This window comes from Budorcas taxicolor, chromosome 8 (assembly GCF_023091745.1).
Source record: "Budorcas taxicolor isolate Tak-1 chromosome 8, Takin1.1, whole genome shotgun sequence".
Lineage (NCBI taxonomy): Eukaryota > Metazoa > Chordata > Mammalia > Artiodactyla > Bovidae > Budorcas > Budorcas taxicolor.
Genome location: NC_068917.1, coordinates 28,475,598 through 28,497,962, shown reverse-complemented (window position 1 = coordinate 28,497,962; position 22,365 = coordinate 28,475,598). Strand labels below are relative to the sequence as shown.

The 22,365-nt window shown below is 43.9% G+C and overlaps 1 protein-coding gene across 1 annotated transcript in view; it reads right to left on the bottom strand.

Annotated features, from left to right (window-relative positions):
- Positions 1 to 18,903, bottom strand: part of SAXO1 (stabilizer of axonemal microtubules 1) — a 30,643-nt gene extending 11,740 nt beyond the window's left edge. The window contains exons 1-3 of the mRNA XM_052645277.1: positions 18,890 to 18,903; positions 18,021 to 18,200; positions 4,293 to 4,495 (exon numbers count right to left, since the gene is read on the bottom strand). Coding sequence (XP_052501237.1) covers positions 4,293 to 4,495; positions 18,021 to 18,200; positions 18,890 to 18,903 — 397 coding nt within the window. The remainder of the gene's footprint in view (positions 1 to 4,292; positions 4,496 to 18,020; positions 18,201 to 18,889) is intronic.
- Between the last annotated feature and the right edge of the window lie 3,462 nt (positions 18,904 to 22,365).

Sequence of the window (22,365 nt, the reverse complement as noted above, 5' to 3'; positions counted from 1 at the left end):
AGATATTTTTTTCTGTGTGTTGATTTTGAGTGGGGATTATTTTGTGGGAGAAGTGGAGGGAGATATCCTTTTAAATAATATCACTGGGATACTCTATCCTTGTCAACCATTAAGGAAAGCAGGGAGTATTTCCCAGTATTTCTCTCCTTGCACCCAGGGCAAGGTGGAGAGGGGAAGTTGAGCTGAGCAGACAGCCGTTCTGAGGAGTCTCTAACTCTGTCAAGACTTGTAAATCCAGGAGCCCACAGGAGGATGTAGAGAGGAGAGGATGCAGTCAGATGAGCCCTACCAGAAGCCCTGCCTCCTCACCCATCAAAGGGAAGTGCTCAGTTGGGCTCTGTTTTTTTCCTGCCTGCTCGGTGTCCATCTTTTGCCTTCCTACAAACACTGGGATGAAAAGGGAAACAGAGGAGCCCTGCAGAGGCCAAAGTGCCACCCCACAACGTGCCTCATTGGGCTGACTCCTTAATACAACATCTGCTATGGTGCCTGCCTTGTTGAGGGTAACAGACAAAGAAAAAGGCAGACCCCTGCTCTCTTAGAGCCTGCAGTCTAGCCAAAGAGACAAATGTTAAACTAAATTACAAAATGAATTACAAAACAAGGTAGGACAAGTCAGCCTTCAACCACCTTACAGAATGTGTCTGGTCTGGCATCACACCTTCGGAAGGTGTGATGCTTCAGCCCTTTGCAGAAGGATGAGCACTGGAGAGGGGACGGGAGAGTGGCTCTCTAAAGAGGGAAGGGCAGTGCAACATGCCCTGAGACAGAAAAGAAGTGGAGCAAAGCAACTGAACGCACCTCCCATGGCCAGAGCAGAGGGGCTCAGGGAGGAGGAGCAAATCTTCAAGGCAGCAGAGGAGTGGGCAAAGGTGTAGGAGTTTCTCCGAAGAACTGGAGTGATTATTTGATGAGTTTTAGGTAGAGAAGAGGTCAGCTGAGACTTCCATTTTCAAAAGATCTCTCTGCTTGCTTTCTGTGGCCAACAGAGATGAGCTGATAAGGTTGGAGAGATGCGCTGCTAGGCGTCCAGTGGTAGACATGGAGAAGGCAGGTTTTGGTTGCTACCAGGAGGAGGCAACAGAAGGAGAGAAGAAAGAGGGAGTTAAGAGAGGGGCTGCAGTGATACAATGTGGAATAAGCTGCATGGGAACAGACACAGGAGGGGCTGATGATGATGAGAAGGAAGGTTGAGGCATCAGTGGGCTGGAGGTCCCAGTGAGGCCAAAGACTGTCACGGTGGGAGTAAATACAAGAGCCAAAAGGACCGGATGGTGGAAGGTATGAAGGTGGAGCTGTCTGGGGACTTGACAACGTCCAGAATGTGGCTTGGCAGAAGGTGGCTATGGAAGAGTAAAAGATAATAGGTGACACTAAAGAAAGTCAAAGGACAAAAGAAAAGAAAAAGCAGAGATACTCAGCCACATTTAGAATCTTCCAGAATGATAGATTAACAGCTCCTGGAAGGGCTTCAGGACGATTCCTACATCCCCTCCAGCCTCTCCACCTCCCCATGGCCAAGTGTTAAGCTTGACCAAATAAGCCACTACTGGGGACTTCCCTGGTGGTCCAATGGTTAAGACTCCATGCTTCCAATGCAGCGCTGCAGGTTAGATCACTGGTTAGGGAACTAAGGGGCTTCTCTGATAGCTCAGCTGGTAAAGAATCCATCTGCATTGCAGGAGACCCCCGTTTGATTCCTGGGTTGGGAAGATTCACTGGAGAAGGGATAGGCTACCCACTCCAGTATTCTTAGGCTTGCCTTGTGGATCAGCCGGTAGATAATCTGCCTGCAATGTGGGAGACCAGGGTTCGATCTCCAGGGAAGATCCCCTGGAGAAGGGAAAGGCCACCCAACTCCAGTATTCTGGCCTGGAGAATTCCATGGACTGTATAGTCCGTGAGGTTGCAGAGTCAGACGCGACTGAGCGATTTTCACTTTCACAGGGAGCTAAGATCCCATGTGCTGCTTGATGCAGCCAGACTTTTAAAATAATAATTTTTTAAAGCCACTATCACCACAGGCATGCAGACATCACAGACATGTGACAGGGACAGTTTTGCGCATATTCTTAGGGCAACCATGTACATCATAAGCAGCACAGTTAATGATCACAAACCTGGCCTCCGTCCCCATGACGTCAGTCCTGTGGCTCATGCTCCACAGAGTCAGTGACTGCCACCTGCTACACACACCACCCGATATCCTGTCTCTCCTACCAGACTACAAAGTCAAGGGCAGGTCATTATGCTTCCCTCATGGGTCCTGATACCATGCCTGGAATGCAGAAAATGCCCAATAAAGGAGGAACCCATCTCATTAAAATGAAGTTCAAAACTAGCAAAACTAATTTACGAAGTTCAGAGTCAGCACAGTGGTTCTCTTCTGGGTGGGGACGGTAACTAGAAGGGAGTATCGATGCTATACATTTCAATCTGCATCCTGTTTCCATATGTATTCACTCAAAATTCATTGGTCTAATTTGCCTTTGTACTGTCAGCTATCCGGCAACTCCCCAAGGGATTCTCACTTTCCTCTAGGACTTTGCTAAAACTTTTGCAGTCCAATAGGTATTAAAGACGAACAGGTCCTTGCTGGTTATCTATTTTATCTATAGCAAATACAGCACAAAGAAATCTATTCAATATTTTATAATACCTAAATGGGAAAAAAATTGAAAAAGAACAGATAGAAGAAGCACAAGCTGGAATCAAGATTGCCAGGAGAAATATCAATAACCTCAGATATGCAAATGACACCACCCTTGTGGCAGAAAGTGAAGAGGAACTAAAAAGCCTCTTGATAAAAGTGAAAGAGGAGAGTGAAAAAGTTGGCTTAAAGCTCAACATTCAGAAAACGAAGATCATGGCATCTGTTCCCATCACTTCATGGCAAATAGATGGGGAAACAGTGGAAACAGTGTCAGACTTTACTTTTGGGGACTCCAAAATCACTGCAGATGGTGACTGCAGCCATGAAATTAAAAGACGCTTACTCCTTGGAAGAAAAGTTATGACCAACCTAGATAGCATATTGAAAAGCAGAGACATTATTTTGCCAACAAACGTCCGTCTAGTCAAGGCTATGGTTTTTCCTGTGGTCATGTATGGATGTGAGAGTTGGACTGTGAAGAAAGCTGAGTGCCGAAGAATTGATGCTTTTGAACTGTGGTGTTGGAGAAGACTCTTGAGAGTCCCTTGGACTGCAAGGAGATCCAACCAGTCCATCCTAAAGGTATTCTAAAGAACACCCTGGGTGTTCTTTGGAAGGAATGATGCTAAAGCTGAAACTCCAGTACTTTGGCCACCTCATGCTAAGAGTTGACTCATTGGAAAAGACTCTGATGCTGGTAGGGATTGGGAGCAGGAGGAAAAGGGGACGACAGAGGATGAGATGGCTGGATGGCATCACTGACTCAATGGACGTGAGTTTAAGTGAACTCCAGGAGATGGTGATGGACAGGGAGTCCTGGCGTGCTGCGACTCATGGGGTCGCAAAGAGTCAGACACGACTGAGTGACTGAACTGACTGAAGTATACATATAACTGAATCACTTTTCTGTACACCTGAAACTAACACAACATTGTTAATCAACTGCACTCCAATGTAAAATTAAAAAATTTTTAAAGATTAAAAGGATTGATGTATATAGCAAAATAGTTATTCAGGGGGAGGTACTCAGCCCATTAAAAAACAATACAATTTTAAAAATTCACTAGTCTCTATCATTATATATTTGCACATTTTTCTGTATGTTACATTTCCATAATTTTTTAACAAATGAATGAATCAATCAGTGGAGAAACCCAACTTAGCTTAAACTTGAACTGCTTGCCCAATACAGGATGGGAATGGCAAGCTGAGGCAGGCACTGGCAAATATTTTCTGTAGGAGGCCCGATATTAAATGTCTTAGGCCTTGCATGCCATATGATTTCTACCACAGCTATTCAACTTTGCTGCCGAAGCACAAACTTAGCCATAGATAATATAGAAACCCAATGGGAGTGGCCGTGTTCCAATAAAACATACTTATGATGCTGAACTCTGAATTTCATTTAATATTCACATGCCCTAAAGTAATAGTCTTTCTCATTTTTTTAATCATTCAAAAATTTAAAAACCATCCTTACCTCTCCAGCTGCACAGAAACAGGCTGAAGGCCAGATTTGGCCACAGGAAAGACTGCCCAGCCTGTGCACTGAGGGCGTGTGTGCATAAAACCCATTTCCCAGTCAGCACCTAGGCTCAGCCCATCCTCCCCCAACCCTGCCCCTCCAGCCCTCTCCCACCTTTGTAAGTAGGCAGGCTCTCCATCTTGTCCCCACAAGGGTATTTACTGTCCCGAGGTTTGATGGGATCCACTCGACAGAGGGGGTAAGGGTTGTAATCTTGTTTATACGTGGTCTGCAGATCCATGTTCTCTTCACTTGGGATGAACGGGTTGGGCTGGTGGATCTTCACTGGTAACACTTTGTGAGGCCCAAAGTCTCTCCTGTAGGAAAATAAGCACATGCCTTGGGAGCCCTTGCCTCAGAATAAGGCTCATGGTTTCCATTCAACCCAATTCTATAGGCGCTTGCTGAGAAGCCATCCTCTCCTCTCTGCTTTCACTGCTCTGCCTCCTGTTTCCCACTTTTGACAAAGACACTGCCTTCCGCTTCTCACTCAAGTTATATACCGTCAAGGGCCAGCCATTCACCAGGTGCGTGCTCCCTACCTCCACCCTGCAGCTCATCGGTTCCTCTTTCCTCCTCAGTTCAGACCCTGACCATTTCTCATGTGGGTCATGTTATAACCTATAACCTGGGCTTCCTGAATTACCCCTACCACCTGCCACTCTTCTGTCCTAGAGAGCCAAAATCAACTTGTCTGAACCCCAAATCTTACCCTTTTATTCCCTGGCTTAAAAATCTTCCAGATAAAGCCCAACGTTCTAGCACGGGATGTAAACCTTCCTGGACCCGCCTCGGCCTTCCTCCCTGGCCACATCACCCCCTCCTCTTCCCCCTCATCTCACCACCATCCCACTGCAGCCACCCAGGACCACTGAGGTCTCTCCTGCGCCTGCTACCTCCACCTTCCCACCCAACCTGTTCACTGTGGAGCTGACTTCTATTTTTCAGGTCCCACCACCTCCTTCTCTATGCTCCCAATAGCTCATGCTAATAGTTATTTTCTTCCTCTACTTAACTTCATAGAAAACCCAGAAGAAAAGGCCAAAAAATGCAGACAATGAACCTTTCACTTCTCAGCTCTCTGGCATCCGCACTCCCATTATTTCAGGGAATATGGAAACAATGGAATAGAAAAATCAACATATTCTATGAAAAACAAGTATCATATACAAATGCATATATATGGAATCAAGAAAAATGGTACAGATGAACCTGTTCGCAGGCAGGAATAAAGTCACCAACTTAGAAAACAGACATGTAGACACACGGCAGAGAGGGAAGGGGAGGGGGGCACGAACTGGGAGAGTGGCACTGACCTACATATACTCTGTGTGTGTGTGTGTGTGTGTGTGTGTGTGTGTCTGTCTGTCTGTCTGTCTGTCTGTCTGTCTCAGTCATGTTCGACTCTTTGCAACCCCGTGAACTGCAGAGGCAAGAATACTGAAGTGGGTGCCATTCCCTTCTCCAAGGGATCTTCTCAGCCCAGGGATTGAACCTGGATCTCCTACACTGCAGGCAGATTCTTTATCTTCTGAGCCACCAGGGGAGCCCACGTGTAAAACAGATGGCTAGTGAGACGCTGGGTGTGTAACCACAATGAGCTCAGCTCGATGCTCTGTGATGATGCAGAGGGGTGGGAACAGAAGCTCGAGAAGGAGGCGATAAATGTATACATATAGTTGATTCACTTTGTTGTACAGTAGAAACTAAATGCAACATTGTAAAGCAGTTTATACTCCCAACTTACAAAGCATGACACTCGTTACTATACACTCCCTTCCCAAAGCACCCCACAGTTCTACAAAGACCAAGACACTGTAGCACGAAGTACCCTGGCTCAGCCTGGGCGCCCACTGCCCACCAGCTGCCCGGGGCAAACTCTCTCCAGCATACATTCCCCCCTTCCTCCAAGAACTTCTGCTTCACACAACAGGCTGTTCTTGCCTGAAACTCATTTATCCAACTGGACAGGGGGAAGGTGGCTTTTCCCTAATGGCACTTCCAAAACGACCTCACCAAAGGAAGGGGAAGGCTTCCGGACAGGAAGACATTGGGCCCAAACACCAGTAAAAACCTACTTCCCCGCCGAAATCTGGAGCAGTGTTAGTGAGCCACGCTTGACTAGCAGAGGCAACACGCTCCACTGTAACCTGTCTTGCATGAATTATACGTATGGTTGTCAATAAACCCAAACCAGGGACTGAAAGTGCTTGGTGGGAGGGGAGGAAAGAGTTAGGAAGCCGGAGAATTAGTTTCCCTAGGGCTCCAAAGGGGAAACAGGAGATGCTTCAGTTGAATTCCCTGTAACACCCTCTGGGTAGGTTTAAAAATATATCTCAGCAGCAGTTACCGGGCCTGCAGCCTGGGCTCTGTCCCCAGGGACCCCATGTTGGCAAATAGCAAGAGGAAGCCAAAGACCTGAGGCAGCTGAAAGCTGACAGTTAAGTCAGGGTTTATGGAGGGAATGGGCTGAATAAGAACCCAGGGATCAGCTCCCTGCTCCTACTCTTCTAAGTGTGCAAGTACCTCACACTGATATCTGTTCAAAGCTAAACCAGCTGCAGCAGGGAACTAGGACAGTCAGGCCCCCAGGCTGCCAAGAGAAATGGGAAGGCCCAGAAAACACTGGCTGATAACCAGTTAACTGCAAAGTGGCTTTCTTGTGTTCTCGAGGAGGGCTCCCAAGGGGAGGTGGTCTCCTTACTCCCCAGAGGACTGGAGTGGGGTTGGAGGCAGCCTCCACACAAACCTGTGTTCACTGATGGCTACCCAAGAGTTCAGCCCTGTTCACTCCAAGAACGTGCATCAGAAGATACCAGGCGGCAGGTGATGAGGAACAAAGCTGAATGCCCACGCTGCCCCGCAGAGCCCTCCCCAGCCCAGAGCAGCCAGGGGTGCCCTCTTGCCATGGGCCCGTCGCAACCTGGAACCTGCACACAGAACATGAGACATTCTCTTCTGCTGATACTTCTACTGAGGGAACCAACTTCCCCTCAGAGGTGCTGTGAAAACCTTCCTGCAAGGGCTGCCAGGCTCTATGATAACTAAAAGGTACTTAATGCCCCCATTTCCTGCTGCTATAAGAGGAAAAAAAAAGAAAAACAGGACTTCCCTGGTGGCGCAGTGGATAAGAATCCACCTGACAACACAGAGAGTACACGTTCAATCCCTGGTCCAGGAAGATTCTACATGCCTCAGCAGCTAAGCCCATGCACCATGCCTAACTGAAGCCCTTGCTTTCTAGAGCCCGTGTTCTGCAACAAGAGAAAGCCTGTGCATGGCAGTGAAGACCCAACACAGCCAAAAATAAATTTTTAAACAGAAAAGCACAGATGATTGCCTACAACTAACTTCACCAATTCATGGACTTTTCCTGAAGCTGGTTTCTCAATAGCAAAAGGTGATGCAGCAAAATCATCATTTACCATGCTCGAGGAACGAAACTGTTAACTGAATCTTCCTCTCCAACACAAAATTCAAGACAGTTTATGAAATAACATCAATGGATTGAATTTACTGATCAGTTATAACCAAGACAAACAATCTTGGGGAGGGGGGCAATGATCTACCCCTGAAGAGAGGAAAGTAGCTTAAACTTTAATTCATTTATCCTCGACCCAAAATTATTTATCATGGCTTAAGAATGAATTGAATCAGAATTTATGTGTTTCCTCATTATGTTTTTATGTTCAGAACATTTACTGAAATCTATCGTTAACCGCCACATAACTGCAGGTCCCCAACCTCTCATAATCTTACAGCCTTTAAGTTCACGTAAAAGAAAAATATTTTATCCTTCCCAGAAATTGCTCAAATTTAGTAGGTTGGTGTTTTTTTTTTAATAATACTCCCTTCTCTTCCTGGGGTACATTTCCTAGCTCCTGTGCCCATTTTGACTCTGAACCAAGAAAAAAAATGGTCAAAGATGTTAAGTTTCTTTTAGGTGTATAGTCATAAAAGTTATCTAGTATGGAAAGCCCTGAGTTAAACTCTGAGTTAAGTAAAGGTTAAAGAGAAACTGCTGGGAAGCCAAAACAATTTGACTTCCCATCATTAGGCAGAGTTAAAGGAAGGCATTTGACAAGAGTCTGGCAAAAGGAAGAAACCATAACATAACAGCTAACCAGGGTCATGAGCCTGGAAGAGGGAAAAGGATATTTTCATTATGATAAAAGAGCTACACAATACTTTGTTCAATCTTTTTAATTTTTTTAAAAATGCTTAATATTTGTATAAACTTGGCATGCTAGAGAATTTTTTTTTAATCTGGCCATCCCAATTTGCATGTGGGATCCCAACCAGGGATCAAACCTGTAGCCCCTGCACTGGAAAAGTAGAGTCTTAACCACTGGACCACCAGGAAGTCCCTATTTTTAATGTTTAGCTGTGCAAACTTCAGAATTTGTTAATATGCCCAGTTGATCATATTAATAAGCAGAAATAATTTTAAGAGCTCCTGCCCAGAAATTAACCCATGTACTTATGATCAATTAATCAACAACAAAGGAACCCAGGATATATACAATGAAGAAAAGACAGTCTCTTCAGTAAGTGGTACTGGGAAAACTGGACACACACATACAAAAGAATGAAGTTAGAACATTCTCTAACAATACATACAAAAATAAACTCAAAATGGATTAAAGACCTAAATGTAAGACCAGAAACTGTAACATCCTAGAAGAAAACAGAATACTCTGACATAAATCATACCAATAGTTTTTTTCAACCTGCTTTCAATATCTCCTAAAGCAAAGGAAATAAAAACAGAAATAAACAAATGGGACCTAACTAAAGTTGAAAGCTTTTATACAGTTCAATGAAATGAAAAGACAACCTACAATAAGGGAGAAAATATTTGCAAATGATATGAGCAGTAAGGGGTTAATATCCAACATATATAAACAGCTCATACAACAGAAAAAAAATTTATTGTAAAACAGAGGAGCTGAACAGTCAAAATTTTTCCAAAGAAGACAGGCAGATGGCCAACAGGCACAGAGAAATATGCTCAACATTGCTAATGATCAGGAAAACACAAATAAAAACCACAATGAGATATCACATCAGACCTGTCAGAATGACTATTATCAAAAAGAATACAAATAACAAGTGTTGGAGGGGAAGTAGAATAAAGCGAGCTCTCGTACACTGTTGGTAGGAATGTAAATTGGTGCAGCCACTGTGGAAAACGGTATGAAGGCTTCTCAGAAAGCTAAAAACAGAACTACCATATGGCCCAGCAATTCCACTCCTGGGTATAGATCTGAAAGAAACAAAAACCCTAATTCAAAATGATACATGCACTTCTAGGTTCACTGCGGCACTACTTAAACAACTGGCAAGATGTGGAAGCAACTGAAGTGTTCATTAACTAATGAGCAGAAATTGTGTGGTGGGGGTATACCACACCTTTTCTGATACACACACACAATGGACTACTACTCAGACATAAAAAAGAATAAAGTTTTGCCGTTTGCAATAACATGGACAGACTTGGAGGCTATTATTCTAAGAGAAATAAAACAGAAAAAGAGAAATACTGTGTGATATCACTTACATGTAGAATCTAAAAAATACAACAAACTAGTGAACATAACAAAAAAGAAGCAGACTCAGACCAGGGGTAACCAGTGGCGAGAAAGAGGGAGGGGCAATATAAATAAAAAGTAGAGGATTACATTATAAATAAAAAGTAGGGGATTAAGAGGCATAAACTATTATGCATAGAAAGCTACAAGGGTATACAATACAGTAAAGCTAATATTTTACAATAGCTATCATGAAGTATAACCTTTAAAAGTTGTGACTCACACTTCCCTGGTGGTCCAGTGGTTAAGAATCTGCCTTGCGATGCAGGGGACACAGCTTCTGTCCCTGGTCCTGGAAGATCTCACATGCCTCGGAGCAACTAAGCCCGTGTGCCACAACTGCTGGGCCCGCACTCTAGAGCCTGCGCTCTGCAGCAAGAGAAGCCACTGCAACGAGAAGGCCACTCACCACAGCCAGAGAGCAGACCCCGCTCACCACAGCCAGGGAGCAGACCCCGCTCACCACAACCAGGGAGCAGACCCCTCTCACCACAACTAGAGAAAAGCCCATGCTCAGCAAGGAAGACAGAGTGCAGCCAGACAAACAGAGAATTCTTTTTAAAAAGTTGTGAATCACTACATTGTAGACTTATAACCTATTTAATAGTATACATCAACTACACTTCAATTCAGGGAAAAAAACAAAGCTCCTCCTCTTGGCCCAAAGGCAATCCTTTCATCCCACCCTAAATCTCCTCCCTCTTTCTCAAGGATCAGTGGTTTCACCTTTTCCTCTTACTGGCTGCTTTCTGTCAGTATTTAAACATTCTTCAGTCTTCCCCATTTTCAAAGAAAAACAATAAACAACCCTCATTGCAGTCCACTCCGCGTCTCTCCTCTAGACAGTTATCATTGTTGGTTAGCTGCTAAATCCTGTCCAATCTTTAGCAACCCCAACGCAAAATTCAAGTTAGTTTGTGAAAGAATATCTATGAATTGAATTTACTGATTAGTTATAACCAAGACAAATGATCTTGGGGAGGGGGGCAGTGATCTGCCTCCAAAGAGAGGAAAGAAGCTTAAAGTTTAAGTCATTTATCCTCCACCCAAAAATATTTACTGTGGCTTTAGAGTGAATTGAATTAAAATTATATGTTTCCTCATTATGTTTTTATGTTCAGAACATTTACTGAAACCCATCACTAACCACAGCATAATTGCAGGTTATGTTCAGAGGCATGTGAGGTTTTCTCCAGTCAGGGATCGAATCCATGTCTCCTGCATTAGCAGGCAGATTCTTTACTGCTGAGTCACCAGGGAAGACCCCTCTAGAGAAATGTTGTTGTTCCATTGCCCAGTCATGTCCAACTCTTCGCAACCCCAGGGAGGCAGCCAGGCCTCCCTGTCCCTCACCGTCTCCTGGAGTTTGCCCAAGTTCATGTTCATTGCATCAGTGATGTCATCCAGTCATCTCATCCTCTGATGACCTCTTCTCCTTCTGCTCGTGATCTTTCCCAGCATCAGGGACTTTTCTAATGAGTCGTCTGTTCGCATCAGATAACCAAACTACTGGAGTTTCTGCATCAGTCCTTCCATGAGTATTCAGGGCTGATCTCCCTTAAGACTGACTGGTTTGATCTCCTAGCTGTCTAAGGGACTTTCAAGAGTCTTCTCCAGCACCACAGTTCAAAAGCATCAGTTCTTTGGTGTTCTGCCTTCTTTACGGTTCAGCTCTCACAAGTACTGTCTAGGTTTGTCATAACTTTTCTGCCAAGAAGCAATTGTCTTCTGATGGCATGGCTACAGACACCATCTGCAGGGATTTTGGAGCCCAAGAATAGGAAATCGGTCGCTACTTCTACCTTTTCCCCTTCAATTTGCCATCCAGTAATGGAGTCGGATGCCATGATCTTAGTTTTTTTAATTCTTAGTCTTAAGTTGGCTTTTTTACTCTCCTCCTTCACCCTCATCAAGAGGCTTTTTAGCTCCTCTTTGCTTTCTGCCATTCGAGTGGTATCATCCACATACCTGAGGTTGTTCATGTTTCTCCTGCCTATCTTGATTCCAGCTTATAACTCATCCTGCCCGGCATTTCTCATAATGTGCTCAGCATGTAAGTTAAACAAACAGGGTAACAGCAGACAGCCCTTTCATACTCCTTTCTTGATCTTGAACCAATCAATTGTTCCATATCAAGCTCTAACTGTTGCTTCTTGACCCATATACAGGTTTCTCAGGAGACAGGTAGGATGGTCTGGAATTCCCATCTCTTTAAGAGCTTTCCACAGTTTGCCATGATCCACACAGTCAAAGGCTTTAGTGTAGTCGATGAAAGAGATAGATGTTTTTCTGAAATTTCTTTGCTTTTTCTATAATCCAGCAAATGCTGGCAATTTGATTTCCAGTTCCTCTTCCTTTTCTAAACCCATCTTGGACATCTAGAAGCTCTTGGTTCACATTATGCTGAAGTCTAGCATGCAAGATTTTAAGCATGACCTTACTATCCTAGCTTAGAGAATCCCAGGGACGGGGGAGCCTTGTGGGCTGCCATCTATGGGGTCGCAGAGAGTCAGACACAACTGAAGCGACTTAGTAGTAGTAGTACTAGCCTAGGAAATGAGTGCAACTGTCCAGTGGTTAGCACATTCTTTGGTACTACCATTCTTGGGAAGTATAATGAGGACTGACCTTTTCCAGTCCTGTGGCCACTCCTGGGTCATCCAGATTTGCTGACAATTCAGTTCAGTCGCTCAGTCATGTCCGACTCTTTGCAACCCCATGAACCAGGCCTCCCTGTCCATCACCAACTCCTGGAGTCCACCCAAACCCATGTCCATCGAGTCAGTGATGCCATCCAATCATCTCATCCTCTGTCGTCCCCTTCTCCTCCTACCCTCAATCTTTGCCAGCACCAGGGTCTTTTCAAATGAGTCAGTTCTTCACATCAGGTGGCCAAAGTATTGGAGTTTGAGCTTCAACATCAGTCCTTCTAATGAACACCCAGGACTGATCTCCTTTAGGATAGACTGGTTGGATCTCCTTGCATTCCAAGGGACTCTCAAGAGTCTTCTCCAACACCACAGTTCAAAAGCATCAATTCTTCGGTGCTCAGCCTTCTTCACAGTCCAACTCTCACATCCATACATGACCACTGGAAAAACCATAGCCTTGACTAGACGGACCTCTGTTGGCAAAGTAATGTCTCTGCTTTTTAATACGCTGTCTAGGTTGGTCATAACTTTCCTTCTAAGAAGTAAGCATCTTTTAATTTCATGGCTGCAGTCACCATCTGCAGTCATTTTGGAGCCCAGAAAAATAAAGTCTGACACTGTTTCCACTGTTTCCCCATCTATTTCCCATGAAGTGATGGGACTGGATACCATGATCTTAGTTTGCTAAATGTTGAGCTTTAAGCCAGCTTTTTCACTCTCCTCTTTCACTTTCATCAAGAGGCTCTTTAGTTCTTCTTCACTTTCTGCCATAAGGCTGGTGTCATCTGCATATCTGAGGTTATTGATATTTTCTCCCAGCAATCTTGATCCCAGCTTGTGCTTCTTCCAGCCCAGCGTTTCTCATGATGTACTCTGCATAGAAGTTAAATAAGCAGGGCGACAATATACAGCCTTGACGTACTGCTTTTCCTATTTGGAACCAGTCTGTTGTTCCATGTCCAGTTCTAACTGTTGCTTCCTGACCTGCATACAGATTTCTCAAGAGGCAGATCAGGTGGTCTGGTATTCCCATCTCTTTCAGAATTTTCCACAGTTTATTGTGATCCACACAGTCAAAGGCTTTGGCATAGTCAACAAAGCAGAAGTAGATGTTTTTCTGAAACTCTCTCGCTTTTTCCATGGTCCAGCAGATGTTGGCAATTTGATTTCTGGTTCCTCTGCCTTTTCGAAAACCAGCTTGAACATCTGGATGTTAAGGGTTCACATATTGCTGAAGCCTGGCTTGGAGAATTTTTAGTATTACTTTACTAGCGTGTGAGATGAGTGCAACTGTGGGGTAGTTTGAGCATTCTTTGGCATTGCTTTTCTTTGGGATTGGAATGAAAACTGACCTTTTCCAGTCCTGTGGCCACTGCTGAGTTTTCCAAATTTGCTGGCATACTGAGTGCAGCACTTTCACAGCATCATCTTTCAGAATTTGAAATAGTGCAACTGGAATTCTATCACCTCCACTAGCTTTGTGTGTAGTGATGCTTCCTAAGGCCCATTTGACTTCACATTCCAGGTGTCTGGCTATAGGTGAGTGATCATACCATGGTGGTTATTTGGGTCATAAAGATTTTTTTGCATAGCTCTTCTGTGTATTCTTGCCACTTTTTCTTAATATCTTCTGCTTCTGTTAGGTCCATACTATTTCTGTCCTTTTTTGCACCCATCTTTCATGAAATGTTCCCTTGGTATCTCTAGTTTTCTTGAAGAGATCTCTAGTCTTTCCCATTCTACTGTTTTCTTCTATTTCTTTGCCCTGTTCACTGAGGAAGGCTTTCTCATCTCTCCTTTCTATTCTTTGGAACTTTGCATTCAAATGGGTATATCTTTTGTCTATAGAGGTGAGAAAGTGTATCCCCATTGGGATAACTCTGGGTAAAGAAATACATATATGAACAGGAAGTGTGTAATATTCAATAGGTAGGAAAAGACACAAGCCTACTACCAACTTACTGCTTCTCGGAACAGATTCCAAAAGCCCTGCCCCAGACTTCCCTGACGGCACAGTGGATAAGAATCTACCTGCTAGTGCAGGGGACATGGGTTAGATCCCTGGTCCAGGAAGATTCCACATGCCGCGGAACAACTAGGCCCAGGTGCCACAACCACTGAGCCTATGGGCCTAGAGCCTGTGTCCACAGCAAGAGAAGCCACCACAATGAGAACCCATGCACCACAGCTAGAGAGTAGCCCCCGGTCTCTGCAACTAGAGAAAGCCTGCACACAGCAACAAAGACCCAGTGCTATCAAAAATAAGTAAACATAAGATCTTTCCCTTTTAGCTCTTTCTCTTTACTCTTCCACTTGCTAAGGAGTCTTGTCAGTAAACAAAGGAATCCATACCACTTCCTACCCTTTTCCCTGCAGCCAAATTCATCATGTGAACTCAATTTCACCCACCCCCTTGCACCTCTATCTCCCCGTACCCACAGCCCCACTCCCTTTAGAATAAAGGTCTTATACCACCTTGAAGACCCACCTCTTTCTTCTGAGGCTTTTCACTTTGCTCGTCTCCAGGGATCTCCCTTAGCTAACAAAACAATGTCCAAAAGTGCGGCCCAAGTGTCTAACGTGGTGACATGCCTAAGAGGAAACAACGCTTGAAGTACAAACCTTTGTTCATAAATTGATCTCAGGTCTATCCAGACTAAAGGCAGATCCTCTGTGAGAGAATTACCAAAGGGCTGCAAGAAACTACTCAATATCAAGAAGGGCTGAAAAGCAAAAACGAATATTTGCCTCACGGCACCTGCTGTAAATCCCCAAGATTTACAGTCAGTAAGAGTGGTGTGCAGCTGCAATCATGCCTCATGCTGGGATGATAACGGTTCTAGAAACCAGGTGTTTTTTGTGTCTGGGCTTCATCACCAGACCCAGCCAAGCCTCGGGCCATATGACTTTGTCATGCAGCAGGTGGCATGTCAAGCAGTCCCAGGTCCAACTTCAGAAACTAAGCCAGGTCTGCCTTTACATAGCAAAGTGGGCCGGACATTCTGACCACCAGATTCCAAGAGCAGAAGGATGACAACCTTCACAGACGCAGAGGTGTGCAGACACAAGGCCGACCCACCCCTTCCTCGCCAGCCTCTGGTGGAGCACCTAGATGACAACATCTCCACATTTCCCTGCGGGGAATAGTTTTATGTATTCAGAGATATGGACCAGAGTCTCGGCTGAGTTTACAAGGTTCAGAAAAGATGGTTAGTAAAATCTTGATTTTTATTGATTTATGTCAGTAAAATCCCACCAAAGCTAAAAAAAAAAAAAGGCATCCTGATAGTGGCATGGTTGTTTTGTTTGTGTTTTTCATTCTATAAAAATGTGCTCAGCAGGGCAGGCATGGGACTGAGAAATGAGGAAACTGAGGGACAGGAGAGAGAAGAGATGCCTTCTGCTCATCTCCACCTTAGTCCTCTTTCTGGGGAAGAAAATAAAGGAGAGGAGAGAGGTATTTCCGTTCTTTTTCCTTCCCATAGTTAACCATGATCCTGCCACTTCTTGTTTTTAAGGTCTTTATGATCATTAATAAGTTGTTTTGGAAATTCTTTTACTACCTGCCTTCCTCCGCTTTGGCCACATCTTCACATGAATGATTTTATTATTCTGGCCTTGGCAGGGACAGAGAGGATTTCTGGGTGATATGTTTATTGTTGTAAGTGACACAGGCAAGGATAATTTAGAACAGGTCAAAGGGCTAGTTTTTGTTTTGCAAAGAAGGAGAGCATATGGGGGAGGGGGGCATGATGGGGAGGAGAGAGGGAATGTAGGGTTCCACTGGGGGCTCATAGCTCAGGCATGGGGCAGGACTACTGCTCCAGAGAAAAGGTTTGTCCTCAATCTCCTGAGCTTGTGGGTAACAAACAAAAAGCATCCTTCAACATCCAGCCCTCCAAGGATTCAAATATTTCCAGGACAGTATCTGAAGCCACTCTGCACTCTACATTCCATGAGGCACTCTTTATACTTGGGTATAAAGAGAAGTGAAGACTAGCGTCTTAAAACCAAATGTGATGTTCACAAGCCATTTCTCCATACTGCTCTTATCTTTTCCTACCAACTACATGTCTGTTATACACAAGCCTAGTTCTTTTCATGAGCATCAACCGTAGATTTTTCAAATGAAAAGCAACATTTGAGAATGTTCCACTTCTCTCTCTTGTTGAGGTCTTTAGATTCTTAGAAACAAAGGATGCTGTTTTCTTGGTAAAATGAAGCCCAAACCTTAAGTTGTTTAGTAAGCAGGTTGCATAGATTACATTTTTTTTTCATGAATCAGGACCCAGAAACCCTGTGCTTAAATCAAATCATTTAATACAACTACTCAGCATAAAGGTGGCCTGATTCAAGAATCAGACAGGACCCTTGACTCCCTCCCATTCTCAAACTGCCTCTGTCCACCAGTTCCCACTAAGTCCAGGGATCACTTGGCTTTGACCTTGCCTTGTGGGTCTTTTCTACCCCATCACCCAGACATGGACTTCTTTGGATATACAAGATAAGCAGCATATAGTGCATGCCTCCAACCCATGTTCTCAACAGAAGATGTTTCCAGGCCTATCCTGGAGGAAACTCGGAGGCAGAAGGAATGGTGTTCTGCTTAGTCTGGTCCATCTGGGACCTTTATCAAAAGAGCACAAAATTGCAAGGCAAAAGTGGGGGCAGCATGCAATAGGAAGAACATTTACCAGATCTTGAAAACCTATAATATGAGGGCATCATACTAGGACTATTTCATCTCTACTGCACAGCAATGCTGCCCCTTAGGGATGAGGATCATCAGAGGCAGAGAAGGCATCCAGCTCTCAGGTCTTATCTGGGGACTAAGCTGTATAACCTGAAACACCGCCCAAGTAACTCCAAGGTGTTGGTACTCCTCTGGGTCATCAGTCACAGGTCAGATGTCATTCAATGAGTTGTCAACAGCCTGATTCTGTGAGAGCCTTGCAACACAATGTGTAGAACAATCCTGAGATTGACCATGTGTCCCCACCCCCTCAATACAGATAACCCTGTGGCCCTGATACGTTGACCCACAAGGGCTCAGTCTCTGTACAGAGCTGGGCCTCAAGAATCAGAGTTTCTGAGTCAAGAGTAACTAAAAAGGAAATATTCTTTGTTTATATTCTTGATGTATGGTCAAGGGGACCTCAATTCAAAATCTATAGCATAACTTCAAAAACGCTCAAGTTCTCTTTCATCACTACCAACATCACTACCACCACCCAAGCTGAACTAGAGCTTATGTGCAAAAGCCCAAAACTCCTTTTTCTGCAGCAGCCCTCACCCCTTTCAAGTTATTATTTCCCTTTAATACTTTAAGCCTTTCCATGCAGGTCAATTTGCAATTCCTGCCCCATGGTCCCACCCCTGCCCCAGCCCCAAGCAAGAATCCTTGCTCACTAAAAGAGTGATGGGGAAAACTAAACTGGCTAATAAATGCAGGATTCTCTTTCAGAGATTCTCTGAGTAAATTAACATTAAGGTGTTAATAGCATGTATTGGCAGTGCACATTAATGTAATATTGAACATTAGGTTAATGTGCGTTACTCCATCAGCGCTGTGCACTCATACATTCACACCGTGCCCTCACCTCGATGTGGTCAGGCCTTCCATCGGCGTGCACGCTCTCTGGTAATCCATCTTGGGCTTGAAGGACTCTCTGGGCAGGTAAGAGTGATAGACAGGGTAGTTCTCGGTATATTCGGAGAGAAGACACGGTTTCTCTGTTTTGTCATAAATCTTGGTAGGGAGGTGTGGACAATGATGCCGCCTAGTTAAAAAAGAAAAATGGAACATGAGGTTGGTTACCTTCTTGCGAAGAATACATTCAAGGCCACTACCTACTCAAAATGTGACCCAGAGTATAGAATCATGACAGCCAACACTGAAAGCAGGAGTTTAACCCTTCTTTTTCTCTACTCAACTATATGAAGTGGCCAGAATTTTTTAAATGATCTGTAACTGCAATTGGTTAATTGTCAAAATTCCCTGGATCATAAAGTTACAAAGCATAGCTGATGACCAGCCCTCACATGCATCATGCTTCTCATTTAAATACTGAAACACTCACATACTATAGGGAAATGGTTGTGGCCCCCGAGGCATCTGAGTGCCAACCCAGTCCCTCCCAAGACCCCACTTCACCTCCCAGCCACCCAGCAATTAAAGGCTTAACATCTGACCTAACAGGGGGCTCCAAGGCTATGCTCAAGGGCCAGGTTACTATCTTTCCTCATTGGTTCCTGGGTCAATTGAGAATATCACCCTCACACACAAGTGGCATCACACAGAGCAGAACCACCTCAGTTCTGAGTATACACCACTGACTACGTGAAAACATTTTTGCATTGAAAGTCTGGTTCCTTTCTTCTCTCAGGTCTCATTTCAGTTGTTGCCTCCTTAGACTTCGTTGATCATCTTAACCTAAAAGACACCCCAGCCGCCCCTCCCATCACTCACAGAGCTTCTCGCATCACGGGTATGACTTTCCCATCACTTACTATTATCTGTAACTTGCACTTCTGTTGATGAGTTTATTATCTATCAAGCTCAGCACCATGTTCTGTCTTGTTCACTGCTACATCTCTAGTTCCCCTCGTATCCTGCCTGCCATATAGCAGGCACTCAAAATAACATTTATTAAGCAAATACTGGGGCTTCCCTGGTGGCTCAGTGGTAAAGAATCACCTGCCAATGCAGGAGACATGGGTTCGATCCCTGGTCCGGGAAGATCCCACATGCTGTGGAGCAACTAAGGCCATGTGCCACAACAACTGGGCCTATGCTCTGGAGCCCAGGAGCAGCCCATGCACCGCAACCAGAGAGTAGGCCTCGCTCTCCCCAACCAGAGAAAAGCCCACACAGCAAAAAGACCCAGCACAGCCAAAAACAACAAATAAATTTTAAACACAAATATTGGACATATGAATGAATTATTAAATAAACGTTATGCCTCATTATCCAGGTTGATGACTAATAGATAATAACTTGAATTTATAGTGTATAGTGAGTTTTTCCATTTATTATTACTTCCATTTACAGTTTATAGTGAGTTATTCTATTACCATAAGCACCTTAAGAAACAATCATATTATTCTACTTACAGGTGAATAAAGGGCAGCTATTTGAGCTGTCAAAGCTAAGTAGTATATCAATTATTTGTACACCCACACACAATCCTTACAAACCAGCTGGGTATCTCTATCATCAGACACCAATACATCAACAAAGCTCCATATTAGTGATCTCCAAACTTAGAGATCAGAAATGACATCCAGAATGTATATCCAGAAATTACATCAAATTTTTTTAATAACTTTTTTATACTAAACCAATTCTAAGATCATGGCATCTGGTCCCATCACTTCATGGCAAAAAGGTGGGGAAATAGTGCAAACAGTGACAGACTATTTTTGGGGCTCCAAAACCACTGCAGATGGTGCCTGCAGCCATGAAATTAAAAGACGCTTACTTCTTGGAAGAAAAGTTATGACCAACCTAGACAGCATATTAAAAAGCAGAGACATTACTTTGCCAACAAAGGTCTGTCTAGTCAAAGCTATAGTTTTTCCAGTAGTCACGTGTGGATGTGAGAGCTGGACTATAAAGAAAGCTGAGCGCCAAAGAACTGACGTTTTTGCACTGTGGTGTTGGAGAAGACTCTTGAGAATCCCTTGGACTGCAAGGAGATCCAACCAATCCATCCTAAAGGAGATCAGTCCTGGGTGTTCATTGGAAGGACTGATGATGAAGCTGAAACTCCAGTACTTTGGCCACCTCATGCGAAGAGCTGACTCATTGGAAAAGACCCTGATGCTGGGAAAGACTGAGGGTAGGAGGAGAAGGAGACGACAGAGGACGAGATGGTTGGATGGCATCACCGACTCAATGGACGTGAGTTGAGTAAACTCCAGGAACTGGTGATGGACAGGGAAGCCTGGCATGCTGCAGTCCACGGGGTGGCAAAGAGTCAGACACAACTGAACGACTGAACTGAACTGAATTCTAATTACAGAAACTAAAATACACAGTACTCTGGGGCATCACATCAGAGAAAAAGGAAACAGACATACAGAGAACTCATTACTGCTCCAGCCAAAAGCTGGTTTCCAGGCAACAGTTAGCATGCTGCTCCTGTTGTTAATAAGTGCAACCCTCTACATAAACATTGCTGCCATCACTATAGCTACTGTGTGCCTCTCAACCTCCAACCCCCAGGGAAAATGATCAACACCTGTATTGTTGATATGGCTAGAACTGCACATGGACAAGTATCCCTAGAAATGGCCCTATTTTTATTTCACATGTAGATTTGTCTATCAGATTAGGACTCCCTCAAACCTCAAATCAAAAGCCAAGAAGTGCTGGTTACTCAAAAATATTTCTGCAGATATATTTTATTTACCCACACTCTGAGGGGAAAAAAATCAATATATTACTAAGGGTAACTTAAGAGGGTACAAACTTACCATATTTACGTTTTCACTTCTGTTGTAAGAGTACTATTGGTTCTAAAACATGCTAGTTCCTGGAAGAAAAACTATGACCAACCTAGACAGCATATTAAAAAGCAGAAACATTACTTTGCTGACAAAAGTCTGTATAGTCAAAGCTATGGCTTTTCCAGCAGTCGTGTATGGATGTGAGAGTTGGACTATAAAGAAAGCTGAGCACCGAAGAACTGATGCTTTTGAACTGCGGTGTTGGAGGAGACTCTTGAGAGTCCCTTGAACTGCAAGGAAATCAAACCAGTCCATCCTAAAGAAAATTAGTCCTGAATATTCATTGGAAGGACTGATGCTGAAGCTGAAACTCCAATACTTTGGCCACCTGATGTGAAGAACTGACTCATTGGAAGAGACCGTGATGCTGGCAAAGATTGAAGGCAGGAGGAGGAGGGGATGACAGAGTATGAGATGGTTTGGTGGATGGCATCACCAACTCAACGGACAGGAGTCTGAGTAAATTCTGGGAGCTGGTGATGGACAGGAAAGCCTGGCGTGCTCCAGTCCATGGGGTCACAAAGAGTCAGACACAACTGAGTGACTGAACTGAACTGATAGTATGAATATCTGAATTTCAGTGTTAAATACATTCAAAAGTTTCTCTTTTAATTAATTATTTGGCTGCACTGGGTCCTTGTTGCTTTGTACTGGCTTTTTCTAGCTGCAGAGAGCAGGGTTATTCTTCACTGTAGTTGGAGGGCTTCTCATTGCTGTGGCTACTCTTCTTGTGGAGCACAAGCTTTAGGCACGCAGGCATCAGTAGTTGCAACTCACAGACTCAGTAGTTGTGGCACATGGGCTTAGCTGCTCTGCAGCATGTGGAATCGTCCCAAAATCGGGGTTCAGACTTGTGTCTACTGCATTGGCAGGCAGATTCTTACCCACTGCACCACCTGGGAAGTCCCAAAAGTTTCCTCTTTTAAAACTGTACATTAAAAAAAAAAGTACATTACTGGTATTTAACATATGAAGATGCATATTTATATTTTATATGTATTTAATAGGGCTTCCCTGATAGCTCAGATAGTAAAGAATCTGCAAGTATCTCTTCAGTATAGGCACAGAAATGAGTGCTCTATTTTGTTTTGTTTACTATGAAATACAGTTCCCACAGTATATGTTAGAAATTGTTAGCATTACTAGGCTCAAAATCAGTCCAATTATCTGAAATTTCAGTTTAAGCCAATTAGTACCCTATCATTTTGGGATTCCTACAAACCTCAAATCAAAAGCCAAGAAGTGTTGGCTACCCAAAAATATCTCTGCAGATATATTTTATTCACCCACACTTTGGAGAGAAAAATCAAGATTTTATTAAGGGTTACTTTATTGCAAGTGCCTGAATCTAAGTTAACTCCAGACTTAAAAGAATTTTCCCTCTCTAGTGCTCTTGCTTTTTAAACCAGTAAAACTTTGCTTTTATATAACCTC